The following is a 21,508-nucleotide window of genomic DNA, read 5'->3' on the forward strand; positions in this document are numbered from 1 at the left end:
TTAAGTTTCAGAGAACAAGGAACTTGTAAACTGTTTTCTCCCCTCAGGAAGGAAAAACAAATGACTGTGTTTTCAAAAGGATTACAGTGGTTCTGCTGACAAGCTGGTGTTCCTGCCATCTGTTCTAATTTCGCTAAAAAGTGTCCCAAAGGCACTATTATGTCAGAACATAACCGTTCCTCTTGTCTTTCTCAATAACAAAAGATCACACACTCACGCCTCCATTTTGCAGGCAACTTACCATAACACCTTCTTTCCATATGGCCACGTTCCAACCCCCAACCGTGAGAATAATGTCGTTGTAGAAAGGTGATCTCTGAATAGTGTGGACAGTTCCATCATGAACGGTGTGGTGGCTCACTGGCTTCTTTGCTGTTGGAGTGAAAGAAGGCCATCTCATCTTTAATAACACTGTTTGCATTCCTGCAGTGAGGAATGGACAGACCTCCAATGGACAGACAGGGCCCCATGAATGGGGTCCGGGAGTGGAGAACCAGAGGCCAGCTAGGATGAATAGATCTGTCAAGGGCTGGCTCCTTCTGTTATTATGGAATGTCCAGGGAACATCCCATCAGGCCACTTTTCAAGCTCAAATGAATACTTTGTGTTATTCATTTACTCATTCATTAATTCACTCAATTAGTCAATAAATGTTTATAGATTGCCTATATGTAATAGCAGGTACTGTAGCTGGCTGGGTAGACAATGGTTAGTAAATAAACATGATTTTGCCCCCAAGGAGCTTACAGTCCAGTGGGAAAGATAGAATTTCAATAAACACATCCCAAAGTATACAATGTAAAAATTGTGAAAAGTGTTGTGAAGAAAAAAATATTACAAGTAAGAATAACAAGGAGATTTGTAATTTAGACTGAAGGGTCAGAAAAGGCTTCTGTGGAGATGCACCATGTAGGCCTGAACAGCAGCTCAACATGGGAAGATTTTGGTGTGAAGGAACATTCCAGACAGTGGAAACAACACACACCAAAGTCCTAAGGAGAGAAGTGTTTAGTGCTTTTACACACTTGAGGAAGGCACCTCCGACAGCAATCTGGTCATTTTAGAGTGAGACATGAAACAAACGGGGATTAGGAGGGTCTAGGCCATGCTGGGCCTTGTAAGAAAGGAGTTCAGATTACACTCTAAGCGTTGTGTGTTGTAATGAGTCCTTTAGGTCTCCAAGTGAGACAATTTGATTGACGTTTCTGAAAGAGTCTCTGGCTGTTGTGGGGAGAATGGATTAGAGGAAGGTAAAAGCAGAGGAGGCTGCAGTGGCAATTCTGGTGAGAGAGGATGGTGGCGTGGTCTAAGATGCAAGGGAGAGGAAGGGATAATCAAGAAATATTTGTGAGCTAGAATTGACAAGACTTGGAGACAGCTTGAATAGGAAGACAGAGATGAAATGCTGAGAATGATAGCCAGGTTTCTGACAAGAGCCACAGTCCTTCCATTTGTTGCCAGTGGGAAGCCTTACAGGTTCTATTGTTAAGATCAAGAGTTCACTTTAGCCTCTGCCCCAGGTCCCAGGGTCTTCCTGCTTCTCTGGTCTCTTTACTCAGATAACAGGAGGATTCTGCTTGGGTTTCCTCTCCCTGAGAGTTGGCTGCAGAACTGAATCCTCCTAATTTCTTGTTGCCCACAACCCTATGCCCCAGGCATGACCACAAAAACATATGGCTGTCAAGGCCACACCGCAACGTCCAGCCACTTTATACTAATGTTTTCTGAATTTTACCATGTTAATTGCTATGTGAGAGATGGGGTTTTTCCCCCAGAACACTCGTGGCACATTAAGCAGAAAAAGATGCACGAAATCTTGTAAGAAGCTTATAAAGTAGGGTTTCAAACAGGTATTTCTCCATTCAAGTTCACAGTAGCATTATTCGCAAAAGCCAAAATGTGGAAGGAATCCAAGTGTCCCTTGAGGGATGAATGGATAAACCAAATGTGGTGTATACATACGATGGAATAGCATTCAGCCTTGGAAGGGAAGGAAATTCTGATCCATTCTACAACATGGATAAAGCTTGAGGACATTATGCTAAATGAAATAAGCCAGTCACAAGAAGACAAATACTGCATGATTCTAGGGTAGTCGAATTCATAGAAACAGAAAGTAGAATGGTGTTTGCCGAGGGCCGGGGGACTAGGGACAAATGAGGAGTTAGTATTTAATAGGTATGGAGTTTCCATTTTGCAAGTAGAAAAGAATTCTGGAGATTGAGTGCACAGCAACATGAATGTACTTAACACCACTGAACTACATTTTTGAAATTGGTTGAGATGGTAAGTTTTATGCTTATGTGTATTTTACCACATTTAAAACATTTTTTAAGTTAAAATAAATACAAACTTAAATGTAGCTTTTCTGGATTAAAAAAAAAGGCTAATTTTCCTCATACCAAACCCCTTGCTTGAAGAGAGCACAGAAGACCTACTTCTGAGGCCATCTTGAAGTGATCTAGAAGATTCCTGGTAAGGCTCAAGACCCCTGGAAACCAGCAGCTTTCTTCTTGCTGCTGCTCCTGTTTCTCAGAGCCTGGGTTTGCCCTCCGCGTTAGCGAGGCTTCCTTAGACACCACCTCACTCTGGGGAGCAGGGCCCTCTAAGAACTGAAATGATTACCAATGATAGTGATGTTGACAATCGTAAGGTTTGCACTTTAACATAATGTTAGATGCTCTCAGCCCATAAAAACTTTTTCTTTCTTTTGTCCATTGAAAGACAGTGTCATTCAGCAATGAATGGAGTGGTCCTTAAATTATTAAATGGACTGCCAGAGCCTCCAGGCCAGGTTATTATAAAAAAATGAAAAAGCCATTTTTCAGAGCCATTATCTAATGCTGGAGGCAATATAGAGCAAACTACCTGTGTTCAAATTCTGGTAATGCCATCTACAACAGCTACCCATAGGGCTGCTGTGAGGACTACATGAGTTATTCACAGAAGCCTGGCACATGACTTGTGCCAATTTGTGAGTACAGTATATGATATGATTATGTCAACTGCCATCATTCAGCCAGCATTTATCTTGGCTTGTCACTTAGATCATCTGGAAAGTCTGTTTGGGCTTCCTTATCACACACATCTCAATTAAGGTAATCGTCTCTTAGAAGTTTCTTCTTAAAAACCTTTTTGTCGTCCAGGCATGGTGGCTCACACCTGTAATCCCAGCACTTTGGGAGGCCGTGGTGGGTGGATCACGAGGTCAGGAGATCGAGACCATCCTGGCTAACATGGTGAAACCCCATCTCTACTAAAAATACAAAAAAAAAAAAAAAAAAAATTAGCCAGGCGTGGTGGTGGGCGCCTGTAGTCCCAGCTACTAGGGAGGCTGAGGCAGAAGACTGGCGTGAACCCAGGAGGCGGAGCTTGCAGTGAGCCGAGATCGCACCATTGCACTCCAGCCTGGGTGACTGAGCAAGACTCCGTCTCAAAAACAAAACAAAACAAACAAACAAACAAAAAACAAACAAACAAAAACCCTGTTTGTCATGGGCCCCCTCCAAAGCACTTTAGGAAGCTGGCTCTAGGAGGAAGTGGCACCCCAAGAAAATCTCTGAGACCAGGAGGAATCAGTGTCCCCTGTGCACAACCAAGTCATGGCATCCGGTCTTCAGCTTGTGTCCCAGGGGCATGGTAAGACTGCTGTCGTGTTCTATAATGCCTAGCTTGCAGTACGTGCACAATGAACACTCATTAAGTGTTGAATAAACAGATATATGAGTACGCATAAAAGAAGTTGAATGTAATTCATGATATCCAATATCTAATTTTGAGTTCATCTTTAAATCATGAAATTGGGAATGAACGGAAAGTGGAAAATCAGTCTCTGTTCTGTGTGCACTTGTCCCTCCCTAGGATCCATCTAATCCTCTCTCAATGGCCCGCTGTTGTCAACAACACACATTTGAGGTTCCATTCAGGAAAGAAAGTGGGAGCATTTTGGCTGCAAGATTAAATGGCTACCCTGGAGGCACGGCTGATAGTCTTCTCAGATCTTACAACAGACTCTGATTTCTGGAACCACATGCAGTAGGAGTGAGGCCGGGAGGTTACAGGGGAAGACCTGAGCTCCAATAGCTGTCCCCTATAGGCCGTGGGACAAAGCCTTCTGCAAAGAATCCAGCTGCTCTACCACACTGCTCCCTCATGGTGTTCTGAAGCCTTCTTGCCAGCCTTTGTGGGCCTAGCAGTCCCAGGAGCTACCTCTTCGTTTGCTTATGGTTATCCCAAACTGTGAAATGCATTAAAATATATTTTCACACTATGACAAAATTCAAAGCTTTAAAATGAGCAGTTATAATTGTAGTGAACCCCAAGGCTCTGAGCCTGCTAGAGATAGGGAGCTTTGCTTATTGGGGTGCCTGTATTCCTGACTGCAGTTCCTTCTCCTGCCTGGATGTGACCCACATGCTTCTGCTCAGCTTTCCAGAGGCCCAGGTCCTGGGAGCGGCAGACATAAAGACACAACCTGTCCTAGCCCCAAAGGAGGGTCCTGCAGTCCCTTTTCCCGTACTCTGCTGGGGTCTTCTAGATTATCTTACATTTTGCTTATAATCTCACATTGACTCAGATTTTCCACATAGATGAACATATTGAATTATTGAAACAGCACTTTATTTTTAAATTAAATCACTCAAGTTTCTCAGTCATTTAAGCAACATATAGGTCAGTGCTCCTCAAATTTTGGTGTGAAAACAAATACCCTGGAAAATGTTATTAAAATCCAGATTCTGATTCAGTAGGCCTGGGGTAGGATCTAAGATTTTTATGTGTATTTTCAGCAAGCTCCCAGGTGATGACCATGCTGCTTATTCAAGGCCTTCATCTTATTAGTCAGTACCTTAGGAGCCCTCCCTCCCATTAGCAAGACTCCCATTAGCAAGACCAGGGTGACTCTGTACTGCATAAGATTCCTTTGGGTAGTTTAAATTAAAAGGAACATCTTATTAATAACAGGGCAATCACAAAACTTACACATAAGTCGGCCAGTTTCAGGGTCTTTTTCCATTTTCCAATCTGTGTATATCACTTCGCCTTCCTAAAAATATTACAGGTTCCTGATGAGTACAATGACAACTCAAGAGACAAAAGACCTCACACTCATGTGCTAAGATTGACTGTTAAGCAAAACAAATGCAAAACAACAAGTCAATTTAATCAAGTAATTTGATCCAGTGGGGGAGAGGGAAAGCCTCAAAATAAGTACTCAATTTTATATTGAAGAAACAATGAGTTTGTTGTGTTTTTATCCACGTATAATGATGTGGAGAACATGATAGTTCTGCAGATACTCCATCTGGGACAATAGTCCCAACCGCTGGGCATCCAAAGTTTTTGTTGTTGATCCATAAAGGGAGGGATCAGCCCATCTTATTCAGTGATTACTTTTCAGCCCATTAGAAAGTCAATTGTTAATAAATATTTGTGGAATAAGCGAGAATGAGGGACTATGAATGCATACATAGTAGTAGTTACTACTTTTCAGGTTGAGAACAGGAAACATAAAGTTCAATCTAAATAAAATAGCAAGCGATATATATTCTTGTTCTGTCTTATGGCCGTTTTAAGGAGAGGGGAAGGCAAATGGACCTGATGTAAGAAGAGGAAGAAACAGTCATGCAAAGGGGAAAGACAGAGAGAACTGATGAATTACAGAGGTAGGAGAAGTTTACAGAAAATAATTAGTCCCTCGCTGTCATTGGATGGATGAGAAAACTGAGAGAGGTTAAATGACTTGCTCTAGGTCACCCCATGTGGTCTCCTAATTCCATTGTTTCTTCACTGGATGAGAAGAGAAAAACACAGGAGTTTGTATAAAGCGGGGGATGGATTGGGATCTGTAGCCAGGAAGGGGAGATGAGAGCACATTTGATTTATGCAAAGGGAAGGATAAACTCACTGGGGACAAGGTCACTCATTCACCCACCTGAGCTTTTATTCATCTGTGTTAATTCATTTAACAAACAAGGACTGTATTTGGTGTTGGAAATTCCAAATCCAAGGACAAGCCCTCTTCCACTCATGATCCTTACAGTCTAAGGAAGCAGACAGATGGGTACATGTTTTCCTAATCTATGGCCATGTTGCACATCACCCTCAGGGATACCACTTCTTGAGCACTCAGTCCTTGCCAGCGTTCTTAGGAGCTTTATGGATGTGACCCTTAGCCCTCACCAAAGTCCTGTAAGAAAGTTATTAATATCTCCTGGGTCTCATAGCCAGTACATGAAACAATGAAATTGAATCAAGTCAACGAGGCCTAGTTGGAACCAATCTAATAAATGTGTGTTGAAGACTCATCATATCATCAGTTACCTAGCTGGAAACCTTTATATCCTTCTCTAGCCACTTCTGTAATTCTGTTACCCAACTCCACTTCTCTGACCCCTGTGTTGACATTCTTGGCCCCACTGCTCAGGCCCTTTTCATTTCTGGGCTGGCCCACCTGAAATCACCACCTGCCTGTCTTCTCTCCTTCCAGGGTTCCACTCCCTTCCCTCAACCCACGCCAGCCAGTCGAGATCCCAGTAAGGCCTCCCTGAACATCTCTATCCAAAGTAGATGGGTCAGCTGTGTCACAAGTTGGTAGAACCTTCCAATGGAATGCCAACCCCATGAGGCCAGGGAATTTTGTCTGTTTGTTCAGTGCTATATCCACAGGGCCAACAGCAATGCCTGGCATATATTAAATGTACAGTGAGCATCTGTTGAGGGATGAGTAAAGAAATTCCAAGTAGGGCAAGGCCTCCAAAGGCAGGCAAGAGTTTGTATTAGGAGGATGAGAAAAAAAGGCCGGGCATGGTGGCTCACGCCTGTAATCCCAGCACTTTGGGAGTCCAGGGAGAGCGGATCACCTGAGGTCAGGAGTTCAAGACCAGCCTGGCTAACATGGTGAAACACCGTCTCTACTAAAAATACAAAAAAATTAGCTGGGCGTGGTGGCACACGCCTGTAATTCCAGCTACTCGGGAGGCTGAGGCAGGGGAATTGCTTGAACCTGGGAGGTGGAGGTTGCAATGAGCCGAGATCGTGCCACTACACTCCAGCCTGGGTGACAGAATGAGATTCCATCTCAAAATAAAAGAAAAAAGAAAAAAGGAAAAAACAGCTGCCAGAGTGAGAGGGAGGTTGGTGCAGATAAGGTAGAGAGATAGGCAGGGGACAAATCTTATAGGTCATGGTGCAAAGAGTCTGGATTTTATTCATGTTGCACTGAGTTGTCACTGAAGAGTTTGAGCAGGGGGTGTCATGCTTTAATTTCTGCTTTAAGATCTTGCAGTCATTGATCTTTCTAAATCTGGTCTGATGGTGTCATTCACCTGCTTTAAAAACTTTGGTGCACAAAAAGATAAATATTGTATAATTCCACTTACATGAGGTATCTAGAATAGTCACATTCGTAGATACAGAAAGTAGATGGTGGTTACAAGTGGGTAGGGAAAGAAAGGAAGAGGGAGTTATTGTTTAGTGTGTACAGACGCCCAGTTTGGGATGAGGAAAAGTTCTGGACATGGATGGTGGTGATGGTTGTACAATATGAATGTGCTTTTCCAACAGATTATTGAACTCCTTTGGGAAAGGAGTTTCTTAATACCACTGAATTGTACATTTAAAAATGGCTAAGATGATTAATTTTATGTTACATATATTTTACCACAATTAAAAAATTTTTTTAAACTTTGCTGTGAAACCCAAGTTATAAAGCACATATTTATTTGGTAGTGTTGCATTGCTTATTAGATGAAACTTAAATTACCTAACACAGCAGGAAAGGCCCTTCAGTATTGGATTCCAATCAGGCATTCTAGACATACCTTTCCCTCTTACACCAAACTATTTCACTATCTCCAGACAAATCCTGGACTTTCATAACTCCAAAATATTGTTCAGGCTGTTACTTTTGCTTGGAATTCTACTCTCAACCTGATCTTTGAGATTCCTTCTCAACCTCCAACATCCAAGCAGCCTGTGGGTCGCCTTCCCCAGCCTCCTTCTTCCTATCGGAATGGCCTCTGGACTGGTGTTGGTGTTTATCATGTGTCTGCTCCTTGACTAGGCAGAAAGTGCCTTGAGGAGAGAGGGACCATGCTATTCACTTCTGATCCCAGCACCCAGTGCTGTGCCTGAGACACAGCCATGTTCTCCAGAGCTTGTGGAATTGATTGCTTTCCTCTTCATACCAAAGTGTGGATGAAGATTGCATTCTGGTGAGACAGAGCTATGGCATCTTCTCATGGTGACTTGGCCTGGGAAAAATACTCTGTATTTCAGGGAATGAGAGTCATGAGTGAAAAGAGCATCTCTGCCTCTGTATGACTATAGATAAAGTTCTGAGCCTCATTTCTTCATTTATAAAATGGCAATAATAATATCAACCTTACAGGATTACTAGGATTAAATGGGATATAATTTGGAAAATAACTTGGCACAGACACTGATACATAGAAAATGTCCAGTAAATGTGAACTCACTTTGGTTATTATTATAGTATGTCCTTAGAAAATGGCAGCCATTATCATTATTATATCCAATTGTTATTTATCTTTTGAAATGAGTGAGTTTTTTACTGTCTCTTCTACTAGATTGTGTTAGCCCAACAAAACACTATAGTTTCTTAGTAAATCTCTAACACTTAGTATGGTTTCTTCCAAATGATAAAGGTATTTGATGAATATTTGTAGATTGAAAAATATATTATTAGTTAAAAAGTATGCAATTTTACAGATTTTTCCACATATGTTCAGGAACATTTTAAAGGTGAATCTATGAGGTATCAGAGTTAAAAATGTTTAATGCAAACAAGCATACTAAAATATGAAAATGGTATAACTTTTATGTCTTTACATAGCAAAATGTACAATAGATATTGTAATAATATATTTTAGTATAAATAAGTATTAATTTTAAAAGCAGATAATTCCAATTTACCTCTGTTCCCACAAAGAACTTTGTGCAGAAGTCATCTATTGGCTTGAGAAGATTGGCCATCCCACTTTCCAGATTATGGTATGGGTTCATTTCTTCTGCCTTCTCTGTTTTGCTCTGTGCTAACATTTTGTCTTTCAGAGGAGTGTGGGTAGAAGGAGTACATATTTACAGGGAAACATCTTTTAAAATATAGACAGTTTACATTTTCTGCCCCTTGCCACCTGCATTTGCCCCATTCCCTTCCCAATGTACTGAGCATAAGTCCAAGCATTTTTAGATTTCTAATTTAGCAAAAGAACCCTTTTTTGTTCCAAACCAAACATCAATGACTGTACTATATTATAGCTCTAGCTATACATGCACATAGTGTAAGAGCATAGCTAATTGGGGGGCTGAAACACAAACATCATCGGCAACCTGTTTCTTTTTAAAAGTATTTGATGTTACCTTGTTTTAAAAGTCTTTTTGTAATCTAAAATTAATAAATGCCATTTATTTAAGCCTTTGAGAATAAAGAAAAGCGTGAGTAAAAGAACAAAAATCATCCATTATCATGTCTCCCAGAGATAATATTAAAATATTAAAATATTGTGACTTTTCTTATAAATTCACTTTTTTTAAGAAAAACTGGATAATATCCTATTTTAGTTTTATATGCTGCTTTTCTATTCTCTTAAAGCTATGCCCTAAACATTTTTCCAGGTAACTTACTAGATTTTCAAAAATATGATATTCAATTCCTGGAAAAGATGGTAGAGAAATATATGCTCATAAAACCCTCCTGTCATCACACTTCCTCAATATATCCTCTGAGTCATATTACCCAAGAGGAAACAAAAAACCATAAAACCAACCAACAAACAGACAAGTGAAAACTAAAACAGGAGAATAAAACTTCAGCTATACTAAAAAGACATATTACATTTGAAAAAAACTTTAGTATAATTCTGGACAAAACTTAAAAATGATTATCATGATTTAGTTGGTATAGTCAACCAATATTTTCTTTGTTTTGGATCTACATGTTTTGAGAGGTATCTTTTCCCACTAAGTAAGACATCAAAAACGAGTATCAAAATAAACCAAACATCAAACTAGATCTTTAAATAGCTGTATTACAAAGTGTAAACCAACATTTCAAACATGACTGGGCATATTCAATCACATTATTCTCATTAAAAGATATTATTTATAATACATGTAGGAAGAGCAAAAAGGCATTTAGTACCCATTTAATATATACAATTAAAATCATTAAAATATTTATTTCAAATTCTTCACTCTCATTTCAATGTCTGTTCCTCTCTTTTTAAATCATGTACACAAATATGTTAGAGAAGTAGAATATGTATATAATTTGTAAATACATATACATACATTGAGAATCTGTACTCAAAAATGTTAAACAAGGGGCTATAAGATTAGAAGTGTGGAGACTTCTGGTCTCACAAGGGGAGACAAGACCCTGATCTATAGGGTTACAACTGATAATGAAGAGGAAGAGGCAAAGGTGTGATAAATGTAAAGGAAAACATGATTAACTTGAGTGAGAGACTGGAAGTGGAGGCCTGAAGAGAGAATCAGGAATGACTCAAGTTATCAATCCTGTTCTGGACACATTGACTTGGATAGGGTAGATTGGGTTCAAACCCAGGAGACAGCAAGAGTCAGATGGAGAATTCTCAGCAGAGATAAAAGTTAGAGCCATGCAGGTAGACTGTGTTACTAATGAGGAAAGCACACAGCTGAAGTTAAAGTTCAAGGTACATTCATGAGTAGATGGCAGCAGGTGAAATGGAGCCAGGAAAGGAGATAGAGGAGGAATAACGGAAGAAGTAGCAGGATAGGAAAATCACAGATGCTAAGAGAAGTGTGAGCTCCAAGAAAATAGGCTGAGTTAATAGCATTTAATGTGGTAGAGCAGGGGTCTGCAGCCCCTGGGCCACAGATACTGGTCCGTGGCCTGGTAGGAACTGGTCTGTACAGCAGGAGACAAGCAGCAGGTGGGTGAAAGAGCATTACTGCCTGAGTAGTATGTCCTGTCAGACAGCAGCAGCATTATTACATTCTCACAGAAGCGTGAACCCTATTGTGAACTGGACATGCAAGGGATCTAGGCTGCACGCTCCTTATGAGAATCTAATGCCTGCCCCCCCGCCACCTCCCCCTACCACCCAGTGGAAAAATTATCTTCCACAAAACTGGTCCCTGGTGCAAAAAAGGTTGGGGAAGGCTGTGATAGAGTCAAAGAAGGTGATGCTAGGGAAAAATGTGATTAACTACGTTTATTCAGAGTTGATGGGAATAACTTTGGATACTTACATTCAAAATCATCCTCATAGGTCATGGATTTCCCATCCTTTGAGACAGTGATAATAACAGCAACTGATATTTATTGAATGCTTACTACATGCCACGTACTAAAGTGTGTGCTTTATAGGAACCATTTCATTCAGTCCTCACAAGAACTTCCAGGTGGTTATGCATGCATCCTCCTCCAAGGATGAGTAAACTGAGGCTTAGAGAGATTAAGTAATTTATGCAAGGTCTCACACATGGTAGTTAACATTTGCTGTATGTTGACTATGTGCTATTCTGAGAGCTTCGTGTATAACTCATTTCATCTTCACAACACCCTATGAGGTAGTTCTATTTATTATTTACTCCCCTCATCTTCCTCACTCTATTTTCAAATGGATTTAAAAGCAAAAAAACAACTAAGGTACAGAGAGGTAAAGTAATTTAACTTGGTCAAATAATACATGTGGCTTTGGGATTTAAACCCAGACCATCAACTCCAGAATCTACCGTCTTAGCTGCTATGCCACATTGCTTAGAAGAATATATGTCAGGCTCTAAAGGCTATTCCAACAGAGGAATTCCAAAAGGATTTAGAGCAAGGGTTTCCTTATCAGAATAAATACAGAATTTCTTAAAGTGACCACTTAGAAGAGCATGGGTTGTCATGGACCTAAAATGGCAGACAAAGGGTGGGTGGTCCCTGGCCACTAGATAATGACAGAGTACCAGACACTGACACTAAGTCTCAACAGGCCTCAAGAGAAAATGGTGGGATAGCGAGGACTTGTGATACAGTCAAAGGAGAAACCAGTACAGGATCAAGAATCAAAATGTGATCAAGAACCTTATGAGTATATTCTAGTTAACAGGGCCAAATCTGGTCAGAATGGGTAGATAGTGGGCAGTGTGACCAAAGGAAATCTGAAATACCATAGTTGATCTCAAAGTCTTGAAAGCTGGCCATTCACACAGGAGGCAGATCATGGCCATACAGTGACCTTCCCCCTAAGATCAGGAACAAAACAGGGATGTCCACTCTCATACTTCATTTAACATTCTGGTGGCTCTACACAGTGCAATCAGGTAAGAAAAAAATAATCATCCAGATTGGAAAAGAAGTAAAACTGTCTTTATTTGCAAATGACATTATTATCTATATAGAAAACTCAATATGTCTAAAAGAAGCCACTATAACTAGTAAGAGATTTTAGCAAGATTTCAGGATACAAAATTAATATTCAAAGATAAATTGTAGGCCAGGTGTGGTGGCTCATACCTGTAATCCCAGCACTTTGGGAGGCCAAGGCAGGTGGATTACCTGAGGTCAAGAGTTCAAGACCAGCCTGGCCAACATGGTGAAACCCCATCACTACTAAAAATACAAAAATTAGCCTGGTGTGGTGGCGCATGCCTATGGTCCCAGCTACTCGGGAGGCTGAAGCAGGAGAATCACCTGAACTCAGGGGATGGAGGTGCAGTGAGCCAAGATCATATCACTGCACTCTAGCCTGGGCGACAGAGCAAGACTCTTTCTCAAAAAAAAAAAAAAAAGATACAAATTGTATTTTTATACACTGGCAATGAACAACTGGAAATTTAAAAAGTTTAAGTACCATTAACAAGAGCACCAAAAAATATGAAGAATATAGAAACCTGTCAAAAGAGGTGAAAGACCTGTACACTGTAAAATACAAAACATATCTGAGAAATTAATGACCTAAATAAATGAACAGATATACTGTGTTTATGGGTTAAAAGACTCATTTTGTTAGATGCTAATTCTCATAATACTGACCTACAGATTCAATACAATCTCAGTCAAAATCACAGCTAGCTTCTTTTTTTTTTTTTTTTTTCTTTTTTTCTTTTATTATTATTATTATCATTATTATACTTTAGGTTTTATGGTACATGTGCGCAATGTGCAGGTAAGTTACATATGTATACATGTGCCATGCTGGTGCGCTGCACCCACCAACTTGTCATCTAGCATTAGGTATATCTCCCAATGCACAGCTAGCTTCTTATGCATAACAAGCTGTTCCTAAAATTCACATGGAAAAGCAAAAAAACTTAAACAGTCAAAAACTACTTTGAAAAAAAAAAGGTTGGAAAACTAACACTATCTAATTTCAAGACTAATCATAAAGCTAGCATAATCAAAACAGTGTGGTATTGCTCTAAAGATAGGTCAATGGAACAGAACAGAGTTTAGAAATAGACTCACATATATATGGACAAGTGTTTTTTGACAAAGATGCAAAGCACTTCAGTAGAAAGAGGATGGTGTATTCAACAAATGGTGTGGGAATACCATACACAAAAAAATGAACTTTGATCCATAACATATACCAATTACAAAAATTAACTCAAAAGAAATCATAGACCTAAATATGAAACCACAAAGCTAGAAAAATTAGGAAAAAACATTGGCAACTGTGGGCTAGGCAAACATTTCTTAAATTCAACACCAAAATCATGATCCACAAAAGAATAAATTGATAAGCTGGACTTCCTCAAAATTAAAAACTTCTGATTTTCAAAAGACTGCTAAGAGATGAGACAACAAATCACAGACTAGGAGAAAATATTTAAAAATCACATATCACTAGTCCTGAGAAAGAACTAGTATATAAGATATATTAAGAACTCTCAGAATTCAATAATAAGAAAACAAACAGGCCAGATGTGGTGGCTCACATCCATAATGCCAGCACTTTGGGAGGCCGATTTGGGCAGATTGCTTGAGGACAGGAGTTCGAGACCAGCCTGGCCAACATGGCAAAACCCTGTCTCTACTAAAAATACGAAAATTAGCTGGGCATGGTGGCACACGCCTATAATCCCAGGTACTCGGTTGGCTGAGGCATGAGAATCACTTGAACCCAGAGGCAGAGGTTGCAGTGTGCCGAGACCATGCTACTGCACTCCAGCCTGGGCAGCAGAGCAAGACTCTGTCTCAAAAATAAAAATAAAACAAACAACCCAACTGATAAATGGGCAAAAGATTTGAACAGACACTTAACCAGGGAAGATATACAGGTGGCAAAAAGACATGTGAAAATCTGCTTACTTAAGTCATTATGTAAGCAAGTGTAAATGAGATCTGACTGTATATTTTAGAATGGTTAAATTAAAAGGATTAACCATATCAACTGTTGGCAAGGATGTGGAGAAAATGGAACTCTCCATACACTGTTAGTGGGAATGTAAACTGGTAAAACTGGAAAATGCTTTGGCAGTTTCTGAAAAAGTAAAACATATACCTGCCATATAATACAACCATTCTATTCCTAGGGATGTACCCAGGAAAATATGAAGGCATATGTCTATACAAAGACTTGTACATGAATGTTCATAGAAGCTTTATTTGTAATAGGCCTAAGCTAAAAATCCAAATGTTATCAACAGGTGAATGGATAAACAACTGTTGTGTATCCATACGATGAAATGCCACTCTGTAATAAAAACGATTCATTCAGACAACATGAATTAATTCTAAAATAATCATGCTGATTAAAAGAAGCCAGATTGCTGCACGTGGTGGTGCATGCTTGTAGTGCTGGCTACTCAGGAGGCTAAGACAGGAGGATCGCTTGAGCCCAGGAGTTAGAGGCTGCAGTGAACTATGATCATGCCCCTGCATGCCAGCTTGGGTGACAGAGTGAGCCCCCATCTCTTAAAAAAAAAAGAGTATATACTGTATGATTTACATAAAATTCTAGATAATGAAAACTAATGTATAGTGACAGAAAGTAGATCCGTTGTGGCCTGGGAGTGAGGGAGGTGCTGGAGGGAAGTGTCCCAAAGGGAATTCCTCTATGAATAAACTTTTGGGAGTGGTGAATATGTTCATTATCTTGATTATGTTGATGGTTTCATGGGTGTGTACATATGTCAAAGCATATCAAATTGAACACTTTGACAACATGCAGTTCATTGTACGTCAATTATACCTCAGTGTGGTTGTTAAAAATGAATAAAAACCCCTCACACTTTAAAAGAGATATTGATATCCTTCCTATAAACTGGATAAAGGTAGTCTCATCCTCCTGGCCACCTGTTTTCATTAGGTTAAAAAATAATACTAGGACATTTAATAAGGTTACCTTTTTACAAGTTATATTAACCTCTCTCAGCCTTGGTTTTCTTAATCATAAAATGGTAATGGAAATTCCCAGCTTGCAGATTGTTGTGATCATTAGCATCTGTTTTTGCTCACCATCGTACCCCTGGGGCCTAGCACAAAGTAAGCAAATCATAAATATCTGTTAAATGAATGAAAGTATGTGCAATAGTAGCACTGTACCTGAACCATGGCTGGAATGTGATACATTATAACCAGTGATCAAATACAAAAGAGGAGGAAAAGAAGGAAGAGGAGGAGAGGTGGAGAAGGAGAAAACTCCCGTTAGATTCCCTCTAGAATGAAGGAGGCCCTAATAGAGAAACAGCATGCAATGTTTTAATAATGCTTTGAAAATGTCTATAAAAGTTTAGTGATTCAGTATTTTTTAGCATGAGGTTTTGGGTTATATCAATAAAACACATGGCTTCAAAGTGAAATTTTGCTCAAGCTGGGTATTAGTTATGTGTAACATGTTTTTCTTAGATATTCTATCATTTAACATTGAAAAATTTATAAATGGAAATCCTTTTGATAAGGTGAATGTTTGGGAAATATTTCAATTGCTAGTTATTCTCGAACATTTTCATTATGCATTGCTCTCCAGGTGGGATATTCATGCATACCTTTATCTTAATAGTTTTGACAGCTTATATGTGCACCCTTCAATTATTTCAACAAAGATGTGTGGGTTGAGCTGAGATAGATTTAAAAGTCAGTTTTCTTTCTTTATTCAGTTTTATCTTGGTGCTGTATAAATATTATTTTTAAAAATTATGTTCTAATTGAGAATGGTAATTTGTTTCTTGATACTTCATAACTTATTTTACTAGACTTCAGATGTGTTCCATCCTATAGCATTATTCTTTGAGCACGTAACATTCATTAAGTGGGCTTCATTTTATTTTAATGTAATGAGTTTTTGAAGACACATAAATGTGCTCAATAAATATTCTGAGAAGCTGAAATGAACTGAATCTTTTTTGTGTATAGGCAATTTTAATGTGTTGGCAATAGCTATTATTGCCATTATAAAGTTCCACATTGGAGGGTTTGATTTTCTGTATTCTTTTTACAAATTAGACTATCCTAGTGAGTAACTCACGTTAGTCATAATCAGCTACTAACACTCAAACTAGTGAATTTATTTATTTATTTATTTATTTATTTATTCATTTATTTATTTTTGAGACGGAGTCTCGCTCTGTTGCCCAGTTTGGAGTACAGTGGCACGATCTCGGCTCACTGCAAGCTCCGCCTCCCGGGTTCACGCCATTCTCCTTCCTCAGCCTCCTGGATAGCTGGGACTACAGGCGCCCGCCACCACGCCCGGCTAATTTTTTGTAGTTTTAGTAGAGACGGGGTTTCACCGTGTTAGCCAGAATGATCTCGATCTGCTGACCTCGTGATCCGCCCGCCTCAGCCTCCCGAAGTGCTGGGATTACAGGCGTGAACCACCGCGCCCGGCCTTTTTTTTTTTTTTTAAAATAAGCAAAGGCAGTTACCTTGTGTTTTGCAAAGAAGATGGTCTTCATTCAGGCTTATCTTGGTTGGACAGTGGTCTAAACTTGTTTCACCCTTGGACAGCCTTACCTTTTGGGAGAACATATAGCAAAGATTATTTCCACATATCCTGAAATTATCCTTGGGTAATTTATTCTTGCCTTTCCCTTCTGCTCCCATATTGAAGGAAACCCACCTCCTTTTTTTTCTTCTTTCCCTTTCCTCCCTCAAATTTCTAGTTTCTTTCCTCCATGGAAAGCACCTAAACCACATTTCTAAACCCAGCTACAGAAAGGAGCTTGTCTGAGGACACATTTCCACATCCCAAATTCTCATGTGTCATTTTCTTTCTGAAAAATGTATTGTATTGTATTCCATAATACATCCTTAGTAGTTTTAATATAAAATAATAACTTGTTACCCTGTTCCCTAAATCTTTCAGTTAAATGAGACCCCAGAAAGTTGTGCAGGGACCTTGCATCTGCTTGGCCACCTCCAAGTCCTCTCAGGAACACATGCACTGGAGTTCCAGAAGGCCCTGGGCCTGCACTGCATCCTGGTGGCTGGAAAGAGAAACTGTCACACTTCACAGTTTTCCCTCACAGTTCCCTCAGCTCTTTCTCCTTCAGGATGTTTGTACACATGCTATGCAATTATTCTTTGATGAGTTTGGGGTTGTTTGTTTGAACTATTCATAGCTCAGTAGATCCTACCCCCAGTCCCCCAAATTTATAATCTTCTCTTTCCAATTCTTTCCCAGTTATCTCAGCAATATTCTTATTCCTCCATGTTCTCTCTTCCACTGGGAGCAAATACAAAATAATATAATTCTTGTGATATTTGTAAATCAGAAGAAAAGTATTAAGTTTAAACTTAAAACTAGACATTCTAAAGAAAGAGAGCCATCAAGTTTGAAGTCCATTTGTATTTTCCACACATATCTTGTCCATAGCCATATTTTTCTCAAATTAAAACTGCTTTTCTTCAAGCTCTGCCATGTGAGATAAATACAAACAACTTCTCATTCAGTTAATTTTCAGTTCTGTTTGCTCATAGGTATTATCAAGCTTTCCGTGGTCTAATATCCCAAAAAACGTACAGAAGGAACAATACCAGTTCCTTCTATTGATAGGCAAAATATGCAGAATTTTGGCTACAGTAGAGAGGAAAATTAGCTTTTCTGGGCTAACTTGAGCACCAACCAATTTTCAGGCAACTGACATGCTATTGGATAATTATTACACACACCATTTGGAAATTGTGGCTTGTTTATACATGAAATATCTATCTTGAATTCATGATGATTTTGATTTCTACCTGGATCTAAAGAGGCATCAAAATAACTTGTAGGGGGGAAGGAAAGAAGTGGGGCAAAGGTTGAAAAACTACCTATTGGGTACTATGTTCACTACTTGGGTGATGGGTTCAACAGAAGCCCAAACCCCAAAATTATACAATATAACCATGGGACAAACCTGCACATGTACCCCCGAATCCAAAAATAATAATTAAAAAATAATGAGAGCTTGAAGCTCTCCCAGGAACTCTGAAACCTATCATTGTTATTGGCACAGTTAGAATGACTGAAATGTTTTTCTGCTCCCTTTTTCTGTATATTGCAAACATCAGCTACATCAGCAACCATATACTTCTTCATTGTCAACTTTTCAAAGTAAATCTGTGTAAATCATTATGCAATATATACAATAACATGTATCAATTAAAAATAAAATAAAACTAAAAATCCTCTCAATCAAGGAATTTATTGGTTGAATAAACACAAATTGTACAGTCTTGTGTTAATCTGAGCTGCTCTACTTTTAGAGAGTGTGTGTATGTCTATGCATGCAAAGTAAATAGTGTATTATGCAAACAGGATGGACTAAACCCCACATTACTTACCTTAGTGAGAGGTTTCCAGGAGAGATCTAGATGCAAAAAAGTAGATGGTACATCAAAAGGAATTTCAATACTTTCCTCCTTCTTTTTCTCTGTTGTTTGGGGGGTTAAAAGTTTCTGTGGTCTAATATCCCAAAAACATATTGTGCTAAAAAAAAGTTTATATATATTTTTTATTAAGTACAAACAAGAGGTGCCGCCTCAGGACTACCATTAATGCTGCTACATATTAGCATTGTGACCATGGCTATATTTTAATGTATCTGAAACTAAGATTTTTATGAAATGAGACAGCTTTGTACTTTATATTTTAGAGAATTAAACTGTTTATTGAGTTAACAGCCTCCCTCATCTTGGGACTAATAACATATGAGAATTGAGTTTGAAATTGATGCAATCTTTTAAAAATATAAGTTTTATTTAGATATAAAATCATATACCACAACATTCATCCAATTAAAGTGTATAACTCAATGGTTTTCAATATAGTCACAGAGTTGGGAAGCCATCACCACAATCAATTTTAGAAGATTTTCATCACACTCTCCCGACTCACCAAAACACCTCATGCAGATTAGCAGTCACTTCCTATTAGCAGTTTTTCCCAAGCCATCCCACCAGCCCTAGACAACTACTGATCTGCTTCTTAGCTCTACAGATTTTACTATGCTGGACATTTCATAAAATGAATCATATATGGTCTTTTGTGACTGCCATTTTTCTCTTAGCATGTTTTTAAGGCTCATTTGTGTTGTGGCTGGCACGTATCAGGACTTCATTACTCCTTACTGATGAATATTCCATTGTGTGAGTATACTACATTTTATGTATCCACTCATCAGTACATTTGATAAATAAATTTGAATTCCGCACCTCCCCACCACAGCTTTTTGACTATTGCAAATGCTGCCAGTGAACATTTGTGTATGTTTGCATTTCTCTTGGGTGTATCTAGGACTGGAATTGCTGGGTTAAATGGTAACTCTCTGTTTAATCTTTTGAGGAACTGCCAGATTGTTTTCCAAAGCAACTGCACCATTTTTACATTCTATCAGCAATGTGTAATCACTCCAATTTATCCAAATCTCCTCACGTTCACCAACACTTGTTGCTTTTTGTCTTTTGATTATAGCCATTCTAGTGGGTATAAAGTTGTATTTCATCAAAAGTAGTTTTGGGTTGCATTTGTGCTTTTGTTGTAATATCTAAGAAATCACCCCTCAATTCAAAGTCATGAAGATACGAGACTATGTTTTCTTCTAAGAGTTTTCTAGTTTTAGCTCTTACATTTAGGTCATTATTCCATTTTAAACGTTTGTATATGGGGTGAGATAGGAATCCAACTTTATATTTTGCATGTGGATATCCAGTTGTCCCAGCACCATTTGTTGAAAAGATTATTCTTTATCCATTGAATTGTCTTGGCGTCCTTGTTGAAAATCAGTTGGCCAAAGATGTATGGGTTCATTTCTGGACACTCAGGTCTATTTCACTGATCTACGTATCTATCGTTATGCTAGTTCTAGTACATCTGTCTCTATTACTATAGCTTTGTAGAAAGTTTAGAAATTTGGAAGTGTGAGTCCTCCAACTTTTTTCTTCCTCGACAAGATTGTTTTGGCTATTCTAGGTCTCATTATTTGCCTTCCCCTGATAGCTAATGATACTGAGCATCTTTTTATGTGCTTATTGACCATTTGTGTATCTTCTTTGGGGAAATATCTACTGAGAACCTTTGTTCACTTTTTAATTGGGTCATTTGGGTTTTTATTGTTGCATGGTAAGAGTTCTTTTATATATTGTGGATACAAGTCTTTTATCAGATATATGATTTGTAAATATTTTTTCCTATTCTGTGGTTGTCTTTTCAATTTATTGGTAGTAATTTTGGAAGCTCAAAAAGTTTTAATTTTGATGAAGTCCAATTTATCTATTTTTTTCTTTCACTGCTTGCACTTTTGGTGTTTCATCAAAGTCACATAATCTTAAAAGTGATATAGTGAAAATAACATACACAGAGTTGGATATAATGTGCTTTGTACACAGTAGGAACCCAACAAGACAAGGAGTACCCAGGCTGGAGTGCAGTGGCACGATCTCAGCTCACTGAAACCTCCGCCTCCTGGGTTCAAGTGATTCTCCTGCCTCAGTTTCCTGAGTAGCTGGGACTGCAGGCATGTGCCACCATGCCCAGCTAATTTTTTGTATTTTTAGTAGAGACAGGGCATTCTGGTGGTTCTTTGGGGAACCACCCCATTCTCCATTACATGCAGTCAGGTTGGGATCGTCACTCAAGGTGCTCTGTCATTTCTTCCCTGGCTAAAGGGATGGGTTCATGATACAGTGGGAGCCAGGCACACCCCTTCCAGTTAATTTGAATCTTGAGCAGCGGGACACAATGATTGGCACTGATTCATTCAGAGAAAAGGGGCTGGCCATTTGTTCCTGCTACCCAAATCTCTGAGGCTGTTTCCAAGGCCCAAGTCAGCTCTTCCTTTGATTCAGGAATGTCATTACTTACTAGCTACAATATAGGACATTCAGTAGTATTACATATAACTCACTCTATATTTAGTCAGCTATAGGTGGAATATGAATTTGCCTTCAGAGCCTCATATTTTCTTTTCTTTCTTTCTTTTTATTTTTTTTTTTTGAGACAGAGTTTCGCTCTTGTTGCCCAGGCTGGAGTGCAATGGCGCAATCTCGCACCTCATATTTTCTATCTGTAAATATTTTTCAGGGTTG

General features: G+C 38.9%; 1 protein-coding gene across 2 annotated transcripts in view; it reads right to left on the reverse strand.

Annotated features, from left to right (window-relative positions):
* The window catches only part of DNAI3 (dynein axonemal intermediate chain 3), a 176,522-nt gene that overhangs the window by 111,952 nt on the left and 43,062 nt on the right, over positions 1-21,508 (reverse strand). For both annotated transcript variants that reach the window (XM_054532047.2, XM_024251594.3), the window contains exons 15-19: positions 18,767-18,911; positions 16,867-16,954; positions 8,935-9,065; positions 4,981-5,044; positions 242-372 (exon numbers count right to left, since the gene is read on the reverse strand). In XM_054532047.2, coding sequence (XP_054388022.1) covers positions 242-372; positions 4,981-5,044; positions 8,935-9,065; positions 16,867-16,954; positions 18,767-18,911 — 559 coding nt within the window. The remainder of the gene's footprint in view (positions 1-241; positions 373-4,980; positions 5,045-8,934; positions 9,066-16,866; positions 16,955-18,766; positions 18,912-21,508) is intronic.

This window comes from Pongo abelii, chromosome 1 (assembly GCF_028885655.2).
Source record: "Pongo abelii isolate AG06213 chromosome 1, NHGRI_mPonAbe1-v2.0_pri, whole genome shotgun sequence".
Classification (NCBI taxonomy): domain Eukaryota; kingdom Metazoa; phylum Chordata; class Mammalia; order Primates; family Hominidae; genus Pongo; species Pongo abelii.